Source organism: Saprolegnia parasitica (assembly GCF_000151545.1).
Source record: "Saprolegnia parasitica CBS 223.65 unplaced genomic scaffold supercont2.105, whole genome shotgun sequence".
NCBI lineage: Eukaryota > Oomycota > Saprolegniomycetes > Saprolegniales > Saprolegniaceae > Saprolegnia > Saprolegnia parasitica.
In genome coordinates, this window is record NW_012156499.1 from 184,857 (window position 1) to 198,629 (window position 13,773).

The 13,773-nt window shown below is 58.0% G+C and overlaps 8 protein-coding genes across 8 annotated transcripts in view; 6 read left to right on the forward strand and 2 right to left on the reverse strand.

Annotated features, from left to right (window-relative positions):
• SPRG_22274 (hypothetical protein) overlaps positions 1-79 on the reverse strand; it is a gene marked incomplete at both ends in the record, with an annotated part of 804 nt that extends 725 nt beyond the window's left edge. The window contains one exon of the mRNA XM_012352730.1: positions 16-79. Coding sequence (XP_012208120.1) covers positions 16-79 — 64 coding nt within the window. The remainder of the gene's footprint in view (positions 1-15) is intronic.
• Positions 80-1,547: 1,468 nt separating this feature from the next.
• On the forward strand, positions 1,548-3,303 carry SPRG_11055 (hypothetical protein). Its single transcript, XM_012352715.1, has 5 exons — positions 1,548-2,184; positions 2,208-2,487; positions 2,544-2,864; positions 2,908-2,947; positions 3,001-3,303. The coding sequence occupies exons 1-5, from the start codon at positions 1,613-1,615 to the stop codon at positions 3,234-3,236; spliced, it is 1,449 nt and encodes a 482-aa protein (XP_012208105.1). The 5' UTR covers positions 1,548-1,612; the 3' UTR covers positions 3,237-3,303.
• Positions 3,304-3,923: 620 nt separating this feature from the next.
• On the forward strand, positions 3,924-5,561 carry SPRG_11056 (hypothetical protein; the record flags this gene model as incomplete). The annotated part of the gene is made up of 2 exons (XM_012352716.1): positions 3,924-5,066; positions 5,120-5,561. The coding sequence occupies 2 exons, from the start codon at positions 3,924-3,926 to the stop codon at positions 5,498-5,500; spliced, it is 1,524 nt and encodes a 507-aa protein (XP_012208106.1). The 3' UTR covers positions 5,501-5,561.
• Positions 5,562-5,629: 68 nt separating this feature from the next.
• SPRG_11057 (hypothetical protein) lies at positions 5,630-7,248 on the forward strand. The gene is made up of 2 exons (XM_012352717.1): positions 5,630-6,781; positions 6,828-7,248. The coding sequence occupies exons 1-2, from the start codon at positions 5,645-5,647 to the stop codon at positions 7,167-7,169; spliced, it is 1,479 nt and encodes a 492-aa protein (XP_012208107.1). The 5' UTR covers positions 5,630-5,644; the 3' UTR covers positions 7,170-7,248.
• A 329-nt stretch (positions 7,249-7,577) lies between these two features.
• Positions 7,578-9,127, forward strand: SPRG_11058 (hypothetical protein; the record flags this gene model as incomplete). The annotated part of the gene is made up of 3 exons (XM_012352718.1): positions 7,578-8,347; positions 8,383-8,751; positions 8,801-9,127. The coding sequence occupies exons 1-3, from the start codon at positions 7,613-7,615 to the stop codon at positions 9,125-9,127; spliced, it is 1,431 nt and encodes a 476-aa protein (XP_012208108.1). The 5' UTR covers positions 7,578-7,612.
• A 107-nt stretch (positions 9,128-9,234) lies between these two features.
• SPRG_11059 (hypothetical protein) lies at positions 9,235-9,668 on the reverse strand. The gene has a single exon (XM_012352719.1). The coding sequence runs from the start codon at positions 9,611-9,613 to the stop codon at positions 9,260-9,262; it is 354 nt and encodes a 117-aa protein (XP_012208109.1). The 5' UTR covers positions 9,614-9,668; the 3' UTR covers positions 9,235-9,259.
• A 735-nt stretch (positions 9,669-10,403) lies between these two features.
• SPRG_11060 (hypothetical protein) lies at positions 10,404-12,036 on the forward strand. Its single transcript, XM_012352720.1, has 2 exons — positions 10,404-11,621; positions 11,681-12,036. The coding sequence occupies exons 1-2, from the start codon at positions 10,485-10,487 to the stop codon at positions 12,011-12,013; spliced, it is 1,470 nt and encodes a 489-aa protein (XP_012208110.1). The 5' UTR covers positions 10,404-10,484; the 3' UTR covers positions 12,014-12,036.
• Positions 12,037-13,472: 1,436 nt separating this feature from the next.
• SPRG_11061 (hypothetical protein) lies at positions 13,473-13,713 on the forward strand (the record flags this gene model as incomplete). Its single annotated transcript, XM_012352721.1, has 1 exon — positions 13,473-13,713. A coding segment is annotated over one exon (241 nt), but the record flags the coding sequence as incomplete, so codon positions are not given.
• Positions 13,714-13,773: the final 60 nt, after the last annotated feature.

Sequence of the window (13,773 nt, forward strand, 5' to 3'; positions counted from 1 at the left end):
CGGCGGCGCCTGCACCTTCTTCGAGTCTTCGTCGTCGGAGTCGAGGCACGAGAAGATGTTCTTGGAAGCCTACGCCCATGACGCCGTCAATGCCCATTCATGCGCAGCCGCCGGCGGCCTCCTCAGCTGCCAGCGTCGTCGACGGGCCTGCTTACCATGGTAGTAGGTGAAATTTCCTGAGTGAAACTACGGCCAACGATATCCCGAGGCCAGCTCTCACTTCCCCACCACCAACCGCCGAGCCGGCGTGCCGCTTTTCATTGGCTGAAAGTCCACCAATCCGAACCGGCGCGATCCTAAACCTGTCACAATGCATACCTGCCACGCAGGCCGCCGCGTGTGTGTGGCGCTCCCGCCCAGAGGCCATGGCGGTCGCATTCCTTCCAGATACAGGCTGCCATACAGATATGGTTGCAGACGTGTGCGCTATCATCGACGGGCGCCAGTGCGTTGATGGAAACGTGGCAATGCGGGTTCTTTTCCTGGGTACAAAACCTCTCAAAACGTATGCAATGATAACCGTGGCAATTGACTGGCGCGACTTCAACCGCAGAGAAAGGGAGAAGGTTGCTTGCGTTCTGGGTACTCGTGTACGGCAAGAGCTCCGTGCGTTGTTCGCGGCGATGGCTTGCGCTTCGATCTCACCATCGACGCCTACCGCAGCGAGCCACCGCAGCAGACGCTAAGCAATGCAAGCAGCACCGTAGGAATTGAAGTGGTGAGAGTGATCCGAACTCGACCACGAAAAACGCAGCCAAGCTTTCCGGCCGACATTGCAACTGGATAGCTTTAATGCACAGAGTGTAAATGAGCAGAATACGCAGCACAGGATGAATGCATAACGTTAGTACGCTTGGGCAGATGTCCTCGACAGCCTAACTGCGGTTTAGAAACCACGGGTTTTAGATCGCATTTCGCCCTCCATTGCCGTGTGCATCATCGGCGTCAAAAACACGAATGACCAATATCATGTTTGCTGACGTCCTCTTCATGTGGCGTTGGAAAAAGAAGCTGAAGAAATATGCTTCAGAACGGCCTTGAGCGAGCCTGTAGTACTAGTAAGCATCTGCGTGCAAATAGGGTTGTGCGTCTAGTACTACCGTACCGAGCCGCAAGTGTACACCGGTAACCCATGGCTGGCAGCTATGGCTGGCCCAACTACGCCAGTCGAATGACACGAGTCTACCTTCATTCCAGGTGGAGCTCCATGCATCATTCCGTAAAAACCACGATGGTTCCCCGAGCACCTTGATGCCCGATCGTCTCACGTGTCGTCGCTCGACGCAGTAAAATATCAAGGAGAGGTATCAACCATTTGGGCATCAACCTACCATCGACAGTAACGGTACGCCCATCACTCCATCACTCCATCGCATCACACGCCCCGCCAATGCTCCAAGCTCGTACTACAGCACGTGGCCATAGACATGCGGCCGCAGATCTTGCCGCGCTAACCTTTCACGCTACTTGCCGCTACCGGGTATGCTGTTATTAGTGTGCTGCATGCAGCCTCCACTCACTCTGGGTTCGCCTCAGCAAGCGCATGGTGCTGCCGTGGAACGTCGACGACGTCCCATCTTGCCTTTTGTATGGTATACACTGCGCAAGGTCCATGGCCGGTCAGGACGTCCGTGACAGTTCGATTGCTTGCGGTCGTAGCAGCAGTATGAGCCGATTCTGGTCGACGAGTCTGCACGATGAGGTCGCGCCGCTGCTGCGGCTCGCGCTGCCGATCTTCGTGTCGCTCATGAGCTTCTTCGCGCTCTCAATGACGGAGCTCATTGTCGCTGGGCACCTCGGCACGACCGAGTTCACGGCGGTTGCGTACGCGCAGCTCGTGCTCGACTTCACCTTGATCATCTTCACGCAAGGCTTCAACAAGGGTCTCGACGCGCTCGCGTCGCAGGCGTTCGGCGCCAAGAACTTTGCGCTCATCGGGCGCTACACGCAAACGTGCTGCCTCTGCTTGACCTTGGCCTGCGTCCCGATCGGTTGTATCTGGTGGGTCTGCGCCGACGCCCTCCACGTCGTCAAGGGCGTCGACCCGAGAAGCATCGAGCTCGCGCGCCTCTACGCACGCGTCTCGATCCTCTGGCTCTGGCCGCGGCTCATGTTCCAGGCCGCGACCGCTTTTTCCAAGCGCAGCAGATCGTCTTACCCTCGGCCGTGTGCTCGCTCGCAGCGGTGCTCTTCAATGCGCTGCTTAGCGTCTTCTTGGTCCACGGTGGCTTTGGCATGGCTGGCCTCGGCTTTGTCGGGTGCCCGCTCGCGATGGTCGCGACGCAGTCGCTGCGGCTTGTGGGGTTCGTCACGTACATGACGCACCTCCGCGGGCTCCACCGGCAGGCGTGGAGCTGGAGTTGGCACTTTCTCGACGCGCGCTACATCAGGACGCTCGTGGGCATCGGCGTTCCGCTCATGCTCGGACAGGCCTTCGAGAACGCGCAGTTTCAGACCATGGCGCTCTTCGCGTCCATGTGCAGCGAGGTACACACTTGGCTCCCGCGTGACCATCCCACTTTTTCGATGACGGCGACTGTTAGATATCGCTGGACGCGCACAACGCGACGATGCAGCTCGTCTTCTTCCTCACGTCGCCCATTTACGGCCTCACGGACGCTGGCGTGAACCGCATGGGTATGTACCTCGGCGCGGGCGACCCTATTAAGGCCAAGGACGTGAGCCACTTGTTGTTTGCGTGCATTTTCGGCATGTCAGCCATCATCGCGCTGCCGTGGATGCTCTCGCGGCACGTGATTGGCCGCGTCTACTCGAACGACGCCGCCGTGCACGAGGCCATGGCCACGATCACGGTCGTCGCCGCCGGCGGCTACATGGCGCTCTCCGTGTTCTACTACTCGATGGTAATACGACGACGCTTGCACCATCCATACTACAGTCGCGTAGGCCACGCTGCGCGCACAAGCCAAGGCCGTGCCCGTCATGCGTACGTTGCAGGCCATTCTTCATGCAACAGGACGGCTCATGCGCGGTGGGTAGTGGCGTTCGTTTGCGGCGCGTGGCTCCTCGGCGTCCCGTTCGCGTACGTGCTTGGCGTGCACTTGCAGCTCGGGCTTCTCGGCGTCTGGATCGGCATGGCGCTTGGGTACTCTGCGACAACAGCGATCGGATTCTACCATGCGCAGCGCTCGGACTGGGCGACGGAAGCCGCCAAGGCCGTCGACCGAAGCGCCAAGAAGCCGCACCACGCGGCCGAGACCACCAAGCTCGTATAATAACAGGTCACCATGCACGGACGGCGCGTGTACATAAAGAACTCGGTACTAGTACACAATTGCTTCGAGGAGGAAAAGACGTTCTCAGATGCCGGCGTCGCAGATGTCGCCCCGCCGTCAATGTCATCCAAGTCCAAAGCTACTCGCGTGCGACTATCGTCGAACGAGGAGGAAGAAGATCTGTCCCGGTGCTGTCCAGCATCGTGCAGAAGGTATTTTGCCGTCTGTTCGACGTATATACGTATAGCGAGATGCCACAACCCACTTCAACCACCACGACCTATCCCTGGTCGCTTTCTGATTGGTCAAAATGCGTCGCTTGACGTGGACGCACCCAATCCTCAATCCTGCATGCACAGCAATATGTACCGTGTACGACCGATCTTGGCACCTGCGTCGTCGCCGATTGTGATGCGATCGCGTCGCCTTTGCCACCTAGAGAGCGCCCGAAGCACACCTCGGTGGCGAGTTCGGAGGCACTACACGACTACTAGTCCCCTGCAACGGAAGGTCTTTCTGTAAAAAAATGGGCAGTCGGCAGGACCGCTTGGCGCTCGTGTCTCATGCTTTCCAACTTGGGTACACTGTCAAATGGTGGCGCCAAAAAACCAGGTTGCACCTACGCTCGGTGCGTCCCACACTCGAGGCAGTGGCGCAGCATTCGATCACTTTTGGGCTTGCACCAACATGGAAAAACCGTTCTCGCGCACCGACGAGCTCAAGGCCCTCGCGCGCCTCGCGACGCCGATCCTCTTTTCGAACCTCGCCATGTTCGGCATGTCGATGACCATGCTCATGGTCGCGGGGCACCTCGGATCGGCGCAGCTCACAGCGGTCGCGTACGCCCAAATGCTCTTTGACATTACGATCCTCATCTTCGCCTCCGGCTTCATCGTGGGCCAAGCGACGCTCTCGGCCCAAGCCTTTGGCGCCAAGAACCTCGTCTTGATCGGCCGCTACTGCCAAATGAACTGTCTTTGCGTCACGCTCGCGTGCATCCCGATTGGCGCTCTCTGGTGGTTTGCGGGCGACGTTCTCCGGGTCGCCGGCATCTCGCACGAGACTGCGGCCTATGCGGCCCAGTACGCCCACTACTCGACGCCGTGGCTCCTCCCGCGACTCCTCTTCCAGGTGCTCAGCGTCTACTTCAAGTCGATGCAAAACGTCATGCCGGCGGCCGTCTTTGCCGTCATCTTCACCATTCTCAACGCCGGCCTCAGCGTCGCCTTGGCCCACGGCGTGCCTGCTATCGGGCTGCGCAGCTTTGGCCTCGCGGGTGCGGCCGCGTCCATGACCTTTACGCACTACGCGCGGACGCTCTCGTTCGCGTATTACATGTTCCAGGTCCGCCAGCTCCACGCGACGTCATGGAGCTGGGACCGGTCGTTCCTCAATGCCAAGCAGTACTTTGTACCCATGGCCAAGGTCGGCGGTCCCATGATCATCGGCCAGTTTGTCGAGACGCTCCAGCTCCAGACCATGTCGATCTTTGCGGCCATGACGAGTGAGGTCGCCCTCGGCGCCAACAACTCGATGATGGAGCTCATCTTCTTCCTCACGTCGCCCATCTACGGCATGATCGACGGCGGCTCGACGCGCATGGGCATGCATCTCGGTGCGGGCCATCCCCAAGCAGCCAAAGCCACGAGTCTGCTCGTACTTGCGGGGATCGTGACGCTCTCGGTTGGCATCGTGGTGCCGTGGTTCTGCGCGCGCAACGTGATTGGGCACTTGTTCTCGACCGACGCGCATGTGATCGCGACCATGACGTCGATCAGCACGCTCGCCGCCGTCGGCTACATCATCATGTCGCTCTTCTACTACGCCATGGTACCCGCATCGATCCTCGTATCCGTCTTGTATATTTATGAAAACCTGTCTAGGCAACGCTGCAGGCGCAGGCGCGGACACTGCCCATCATGGGCTCGTTCCTCATTGGCGCGTGGGTCGTTGGCGTCCCTGGCGCATACGTCTTTGGGTTTCCCGTCGAGATGGGTCTTCTCGGCATCTGGATCGGTATGGCTGTGGGCTACTTGGTCACGACCGTGCTCGGCGTCTACTTTACGTGCACGTCCAACTGGGAGAAGGAGGCGAAGAAGGCCGCGGCGCGCTGCAAGGCCCGCGGCGGCGATGACACGGAGTTTGTCGTGATCGAGATCGCGCCCAAGTCGACACAGACGCGACTGCCGATGCTCGTCATCGAGGAGAGCGTCAAGGGCATGGACTTTCCGACACCCAACATCGTGCGCTACGAACACTCGTAACGCGAGTAACATACTAGTAGAGGAGTTAATATATTTGGACAATAACGTCCATCGATTGGAACCAACGGCAAACACGTGCCACGATCCGGATGCAACCGGAAAGATTGCGCCGGTTGAGCACAATAAGAACACAGAGCACGACCGATGCCGTTCTCGGCGCGCAACGAGATGCGCGTGCTGTTGCGCCTCGCGACGCCGATCCTCTTCTCGAACCTCGCCATGTTTGGCATGTCGATCACGGTCCTCGTCGTCGCGGGCCACCTCGGACCCGCGCAGCTCACCGCGGTCGCGTACTCGGAGATGCTCTTTGACATTACGGTGCTTGTGTTCGCATCCGGCTTTGTCGTTGGCCAGGCGACGCTGTCGGCGCAAGCGTTTGGCGCCAAGAACCTCACGCTCATCGGTCGCTACTGCCAGATGAACTGCCTCTGCGTCACGCTCGCGTGCATCCCGATCGGCGCGCTCTGGTGGTTTACAGGCGACATCCTTCGTTTTGCGGGGGTCTCGCACGCGACGATCGAATTTGCGAGGGAGTACTCGCACTACTCGATGCCGTGGCTCCTCCCGCGACTCCTCTTCCAGGTGCTCAGCGTCTACTTCAAGTCGATGCAGAACGTTATGCCGGCCGCTGTCTTTGCCATCGCGTTTGCAGTGCTCAACGTCGGCCTCGTCGTCGCATTGGTGTTTGGCCTCCCGCACACGAGCTTTCGCGGATTCGGGCTCGCGGGCGCATCGATCGCACTCAGCCTCACGCACTATAGCCGCCTCGTTGCGTACGTCATCTACATGTTCGGCCATGAAAAGCACCACGCATTGGCGTGGAGCTGGGACCGTTCTTTTTTGAACCGCCGACGGTATCTCACGCCGATGCTCCAAGTGGGTGGCCCCATGGTCATTGGCCAGCTCGTCGAGAACCTCCAGCTTCAGACGATGGCCATCTTTGCGGCCATGACGAGCGAGGTCGCCCTCGGCGCCAACAACTCGATGATGGAGCTCATCTTCTTCCTCACGTCACCCATCTACGGCATGATCGACGGCGGCTCGACGCGCATCGGCATGTACCTCGGCGCGGGTAAGCCCCGGGCCGCCAAAGCCACGAGCCACTTGGTGTTTTATGGTATTTTTGGGCTCTCGGTGGTCATCGTGATCCCGTGGCTGTGCGCACGCAAGGTCATTGGCAAGCTCTTCTCGAGCGATCCCGCCATCATCGACAGTCTGACGTCCATCAACACGCTTGCGGCAGGCGGGTACATTGTCCTCTCGCTCTTCTACTATGCAATGGTACGCTTCAACGTCGCCACTTTTCGTGTCTTAAAACGTGCGCTAGACCACGCTGCAGGCCCAAGCTCGGACGCTGCCGATCATGATCTCGTTTCTTATTGGCGCATGGCTCGTCGGCGTGCCGATGGCTTATGTGTTTGCTTTTCCGCTGCACCACCAGCTCTTCGGCGTGTGGCTTGGCATGAGTCTTGGTTATCTCGTCACGACAGCGTTCGGCGTCTACTATACGGTCAGGTCCAATTGGCCCGACGAAGCCCATAAGGCTGTCGCGCGGAGCAAAACCAAAGACAGCGACGAGTCCGAACCGTTCCTATCCGACCTCGAAGCCACAAAAGTGCGCGAGGAGCCTCGCCCCGTCGAGCCCACCGCGCCCAATTGGGACGCCTGATACTCTCTTGGCAGAGAGGCCAGAGACGGTAGTTTGGTGCGTCCAATACCAATTCTTTCGTTCTAGGTGTAAACCAACCAAAGTAGCTCATGACACGATGACTTGGCCGATTTCAGAGCACCGAGAGAAGGTGCCAATGGGACATAAACACGATAGCTCCCAGCGCATTGGTCACGTCACGGGCGAGAGGGGGCACATTGCGTGTCGCGACCGCTCGCATGCATGCCCGCATGGGAGGTCGTCTTCGCTTCAACGCCACTTGATTATTGCGACAGAGCAAGACCTTGTTGCCATCGCTCGCACGAAGTGTCCTTAGCACGAATCATTCCGATGTCCATCACGACCAACGCTCCGTGAGCCTTTCTTTCACGGGTTTTCTGTCCATGCACGCGAGTGCTACTCGCTGAAATAGCAGACAGTCCATTGCATATTTCTCTCGCACGATGGCAGAGTTCTCGGCGCGGCACGAAGCCACGGCCCTTGCGCGCCTCGCGACGCCGATCCTCTTTTCGAACCTCGCGATGTTTGGCATGTCGATGGCCGTCTTGATGGCGGCGGGGCACCTCGGGTCGGCGCAGCTCACGGCGGTCGCGTACGCCCAAATGCTCTTTGATATTACGATTCTCGTTTTCGCGTCCGGCTTCATTTCGGGGCAGGCGGCGCTGTCGGCCCAAGCCTTTGGTGCCGGCAACCTCGCGCTCGTCGGCCGCTACTGCCAAATGAACTGCGTCTGCATCACGCTGGCCTGCATTCCGATCGGCATTCTCTGGTGGTTTACCGGCGACTTTTTACGCGCCGGTGGCATCTCGGACGACACCGTGCGCTATGCGCAAGAGTACTCGCACTATTCAACGCCGTGGCTCCTCCCGCGCCTTCTCTTCCAAGTCCTTAGCGTCTACTTCAAGTCGATGCAAAACGTGCTTCCGGCAGCGATCTTTGCCGTGGCCTTTACCGTGCTGCACGCTGGTCTTGTTGTCGTCTTGGTCTTTGGGCTTCCGTCGACAAGCTTTGCCGGCTACGGTCTTCTTGGCGCACCGCTTGCGCTGACGCTGACGCACTACGGCCGCACGATCGCGTATGTTGCCTACATGTTTGGGTACAAGAAGCACCATGCCTCGTCGTGGAACTGGGCGATGCGCGGTCTGAGCCCGCGGCTCTACTTGATGCCAATGCTGCGCGTCGGGGGCCGCTCGCCCTCGGCATGCTCGTTGAGAATCTCCAGCTCCAAACCATGGCGGTGTTTGCGGCCATGACGAGCGAGGTCGACCTTGGCGCCAACAACTCGATGCTCAACCTCATCTTCTTCCTCACGTCGCCTATCTTTGGTATGATGGACGGCGGCGCGACGCGGATCGCCATGCATTTGGGTGCCGGGCATGCGCACGCCGCGCGAGCCACGAGCCACTTGGTCTTTTACGGTATTTTCGGCATCTGCATCCTCATCGTGGTGCCGTGGCTCTGTGCGCGGTCCTCGATCGGCCGCATCTTTTCGTCCGACGAGACTGTCGTCCAGAGCATGACAACCATTAGCACCTTGGCCGCCGCGGGTTATATCATCATGTCGCTCTTCTACTACGCCATGGTTGAACGACGCGATGATAAGACGACGGTTTGCTCATCGATATGATTAGGCGACGCTGCAAGCACAGGCCCGAACACTCCCCATCATGGTCTCGTTCCTTGTCGGCGCTTGGATCGTCGGCGTGCCGCTGGCGTACGTTTTGGATTTTCCCGTCGACCTCGGTCTCCTCGGCATCTGGATCGGCATGTCCGTTGGCTACATCGTCACGACGGTGCTCGGCGTCTACTTTACGTTCAAATCGGATTGGCCCGAAGAGGCCAAGAAAGCTGTCGAGCGAAGCGCCATCAAATGCAATCGGCTGGAACCCGCAGCGCTAGAGGAAGGCTACGCTGGCATCGCCGACAGTCCCGTCGATGTGACGAGCAAAGAGCCATGAGCACGTCGGACTGAACCAATGCGATCACGAAGGCACTTTTGTCTCGTCTTGCGGCGATGTATCAAGGGGAAATCGGTAATCAAAGGAGGAGGAGGCGCGTGTGATGCATCGGAAAACTTCCTCTATTTGAATTTACGCGGCTTTTTGCTCGAGTTCCCACTCCTGGCACTCGGCCCAATGGCGGATCCAAACGCAGTTGGGACAACTTGAACCACAGCACTGGTCTCCTGGCGGCTCGGGCGCAGGCTGCAGCGCATTGGGATCGGCGAGCACGATATCCGCACCGGAGAACCAAGGCTTCTCGAGGCTGTGCGGGATTTGCAGTCGGTACGGTGTCGACGCATCCTTGACGTCGTGCAAGATAACCTTGGCGACATCTCCTGCTGCGAGACCATGGCGCTCAGCTACACCAGGTGCCAGAACGACTAGGTCGCGCAGCTTGGGCGCGCGGGTCGAGAAGGCACGTTCGAACCGTCGCAGCAGCATCAGCGCTCTGCGGCGTCGATTTTCGAGTTGGGCGCGAGTCTGAACATCACTTTTTTGGGGCCCCCCACCTTGGTCCGAGCATTTAAAAAATGAGAAATAATCCCAACATGTTTTTATTATGGAATACAATGAATCTCGGTGTCTGCATGTGGTGCACCTCGATCACTTTGGCAGAGGAAGCGCGTCGAACATCACTTGCAGCCTGCAAGTGATGTTCGACCTGCAGGTCGACTTGCTACATCTATACTGTTCCGCATATTCTTTACGAGCCCGTGCAAGCCCGTTTAAGTAGGAGATCAGGATGGATGACATGCGCAGAGCTTCATTTATCGTACCGGTATGATCACTCAATGCGTATTGACGGGCTCATTTTACAACTATAGTACAAGTTTGTGCCTACTCCAGCCCAGTGTATTTCGCTTCTATTTCTGGTCATGCACACTGATGTTCACAGCAGCAATGCCGGGAAGAAAAGATCGAGCTGTGCACCTAGAATCTGCAAGCGCTGGCGGCGCTTGCCTCGCCCCAGATGCGCGAGACGGGCCACTTCCTCGATGGCGACAGGAAGCACCCGACCAGATACTGCATTCATGATATCATGCTAGTCACTGTCGTCGTAAACCCAAAACAATGTATGCAGTCTATTTCAAGCCATGGGATAGGGCAATAATGCATGCGCGTTGGACGGATTTGACTGGCCAAACACACGACCAATGGCAGGAGGTCCTGGGCAGTGACTGCTGGCGCCTCAAATTACGCCTTTCCCAGCTACCACGCAAGTTACGGATGGCCTGTGGAAAGACGGTGACGGTGGTGGCTGGCACTTGGGCTTTCTTATTGCTGTTCGCAGTAGCCGTACCTTAATACCGGTATGACCTTCTCCGCGACAAGCGAGGTCAAAGCGCTCGCGCGCCTCGCGACGCCGATCCTCTTTTCGAACCTCGCCATGTTTGGCATGTCGATGACCGTCCTCGTTGCCGCGGGCCACCTCGGCGCTGCGCAGCTCACGGCCGTTGCGTACTCGCAGATGATCTTTGACATTACGATCCTCATCTTTGCTTCGGGCTTCGTCGTCGGACAAGCGTCGCTCTCGGCGCAAGCGTTTGGCGCCAAGAACCTCACGCTCATCGGCCGCTACTGCCAAATGAACTGCCTCTGCGTCACGCTCGCGTGCATCCCGATCGGCGCGCTCTGGTGGTTTTGCGGCGACATTCTCCATGCAGCGGGTATCTCGGACGCGACGGTCGTGCACGCCAAGGACTACGCGCACTACTCGATGCCGTGGCTCCTTCCGCGCCTCCTCTTCCAAGTCCTCAGCGTCTACTTCAAGTCGATGCAAAACGTGCTTCCGGCAGCGATTTTTGCCGTGACGTTTACCATCCTCAACGCCGGTCTCGTCTCTGTGCTCGTCTTCGGTCTCTCGTCGACGGGCTTTGAAGGCTACGGCCTCATTGGCGCCCCGATCGCGATGACCATCACGCACTACAGCCGCCTCGTCACGTTCGCGCTCTACATGTTTGCGTACCGCAAGCAGCACGCGTCGTCGTGGAGTTGGGATCGCACCTTCATGAACCGACAGCTGTACCTCAAGCCGATGCTCAAGGTGGGCGGCCCCATGGTCATCGGCCAGCTCGTCGAGAACCTCCAGCTCCAGACCATGTCGATCTTTGCGGCCATGACGAGCGAGGTCGCACTTGGCGCCAGCAACTCGATGATGGAGCTCATCTTCTTCCTCACGTCGCCCATCTATGGCATGATCGACGGCGGCTCGACGCGCATCGGCATGTACCTCGGCGCGGGCAAGCCCCAAGCCGCCAAAGCCACGAGCCACTTGGTGTTTTATGGTATTTTTGGTCTCTCGGTGGTCATCGTGATCCCGTGGCTGTGCGCGCGCTCGCACGTTGGCAAGATCTTCTCCACGGACGTCGCCGTCGTCAGTAGCATGGCGTCCATTAGCACGCTCGCCGCTGCGGGCTACATCATCCTCTCGCTCTTCTACTACGCGATGGTGCGTCGCTCACGTTTCGTCTCCGCGCAGGTTTTGCTCACTCCTAACTTGTCACGTAGGCGACGCTGCAAGCGCAGGCGCGGACACTGCCCATCATGACCTCGTTCTTCATTGGCGCATGGGTCGTTGGCGTTCCCGGCGCGTACGCCTTTGGCTTCCCTGCCGGCCTTGGCCTTCTCGGTATTTGGGTTGGCATGTCCGTGGGGTACATTGTCACTACCGTCCTCGGCGTCTACTTTACGTACAAGTCCAACTGGCCCGAGGAGGCCAAGAAGGCCGTCGAGCGAAGCAAGGGGCGCGACGACGGCGATCACTTGGTGGTGGAGCTCGAGCAAAACCGACGCGCCAGCGTTGACGCTGGTTTCAACACTATGGTGACGCCCAAGGAATGAATGTTTTGTTCTTGAGAGAGGCCGTTGTACATCTTTGCAGAGCACCGTTCGCATCATGAGGTCAGCTGATAAGCCCGAAAAACAAACTCTTGTGTCCATAGAGGAGACCAAAGCCGCTGCACGTGCTACGGACGAGAGATTCTGGAGAAACGATGGCGTGACTCACTCTTATCAACGGAGAGAATGACGAGACGGCTGTAAATGTGGCAGTACGTGGTTAAGCGTGGCGTACAGCACAAATAAATGTTTGGTGGGGCGTAGCTTCCGCTGTATGCTTTACCTGTCGACTTAGCATAGCATGCCGCGCCCTCCAAAGTACCCTCTACCACTGTGCCAAGAATGAGCAATTCCGTTTTGGAAAGCAATTTGTGCGATCACGCGGCACGAAGTTGGCGCCGTGGATATAAATATGGTACAAAATGGTTATGTATGGCTATTACCACCAATAAATATACGACAATGCGTAACTCCAGCTCTGGGGCTTCAACGTCGACGCCGCGTAGCATTCCGTACCCTCCAAAGTGTCCTCTACTATTGTGCCGAGTTTCAGCGATTCCATTTTTGACGACGTTCAGGGTGATCGCGCGGCCTGGCGTCCAGGTCGACAAACTAGTGTCTCATTGTCTGATATGCGATTGGTCAAAAATATTTATAAAATGGCCAATAGCAAGATATCCTCGTATGCGCTTCTCAAGTTCGGTGCCCTGCTGCACAGCGTCCCCATGAGCCGACAATCGACAGATACGTGAGGAGCTCCATTGCGTCAAAGCAACATTCTTCACGAGCATGCTAACATTCGCAAAGCGATTTTTTCTGAACCTCGTCGTTCGAGTGCTTAAGCGCCGTAGCAGTAGCAACGAACCGGTGCGCGATTCATCGGAGTGGGCGTGGTCACTTGTAGATCTTGAGCATAGGGTGTTTCGCAGTCTGGCTGAGGCTGCCGAGGGCTTCGTGGGCCTGCCGAGGGCTTCGTGGGCCTGCCGACGCACACAAGTACCTTGATCGTGATCGACGAAAAGCCATGAAGCCGTGTCAGACGCATTTCGTCGTCGCACGCTTTAATTGAGAAGAAGATCAAGCCGCTTGCAATATGCAACAATCGTGTAACCCAAGGCACTTCCCCGTTGAGAGGTATGCTCCGGTCGACATGTGTGGCTGCAGGTTGTGCACCAATTGAACTAACGTTAGAGTGTTTTTGTTCCACGCGCGAATTGCACGCACGGGCACGCAGTGTGGCATCGCGCGCGGCGTATTCGTTGGAAACTCTGGCGAAATGGAGTGATACGACCCGTCTTGAAACACGGGACATCAACTATAGACTCGCAATAGGGACAAGAATTTGATGTTGCTCCGGTCCTACTTGGTACGGAGACTGCGAGACCAGATATGTTGGTACATAGGGTGCGTGATTCTAGTCAAATATCGGATAACACGCATGATATCCGGACATTCCATCAAGATGGCGGGCGGGCGGACCGGCAGCCGTGCGAAGAAGCGCAAGACCCGTGCGGCCGTACCGCTCTACACGCCACCGGCCAAGCAAGGGCCGAAGGAGGTCGCTGATGGCAAGGAGCAACCTCCACCAGCAAAGAAGTCCAAGGCTGGGCCGAAGAACCCCAGCGCCGCGCTGGTCGTCGCGCCGGTCAAGCTGCCGCCAACGCCCGCTCCAGAGACGAACCCGCCAGTCGAGATCTCGTCCGGTCCAGGCGAAGCAGGCGCCAAGAAGAAAAAGAAGAAGAAGAAGGCCAAGAACAAGGCTG

Bases quoted from the DNA above. Each gene is read 5' to 3' on its own strand.
- SPRG_11057 (XM_012352717.1), top strand. From the start codon at position 5,645: ATGCCGTTCTCGGCGCGCAACGAGATGCGCGTGCTGTTGCGCCTCGCG. The intron at 6,782-6,827 runs GTACGCTTCAAC...AACGTGCGCTAG, and splicing joins CGCTCTTCTACTATGCAATG to ACCACGCTGCAGGCCCAAGC.
- SPRG_11060 (XM_012352720.1), top strand. From the start codon at position 10,485: ATGACCTTCTCCGCGACAAGCGAGGTCAAAGCGCTCGCGCGCCTCGCG. The intron at 11,622-11,680 runs GTGCGTCGCTCA...CTTGTCACGTAG, and splicing joins CGCTCTTCTACTACGCGATG to GCGACGCTGCAAGCGCAGGC.
- SPRG_11055 (XM_012352715.1), top strand. From the start codon at position 1,613: ATGGCCGGTCAGGACGTCCGTGACAGTTCGATTGCTTGCGGTCGTAGC. The intron at 2,488-2,543 runs GTACACACTTGG...GGCGACTGTTAG, and splicing joins TCGCGTCCATGTGCAGCGAG to ATATCGCTGGACGCGCACAA. The intron at 2,865-2,907 runs GTAATACGACGA...ACAGTCGCGTAG, and splicing joins CCGTGTTCTACTACTCGATG to GCCACGCTGCGCGCACAAGC.
- SPRG_11059 (XM_012352719.1), bottom strand. From the start codon at position 9,613: ATGCTGCTGCGACGGTTCGAACGTGCCTTCTCGACCCGCGCGCCCAAG.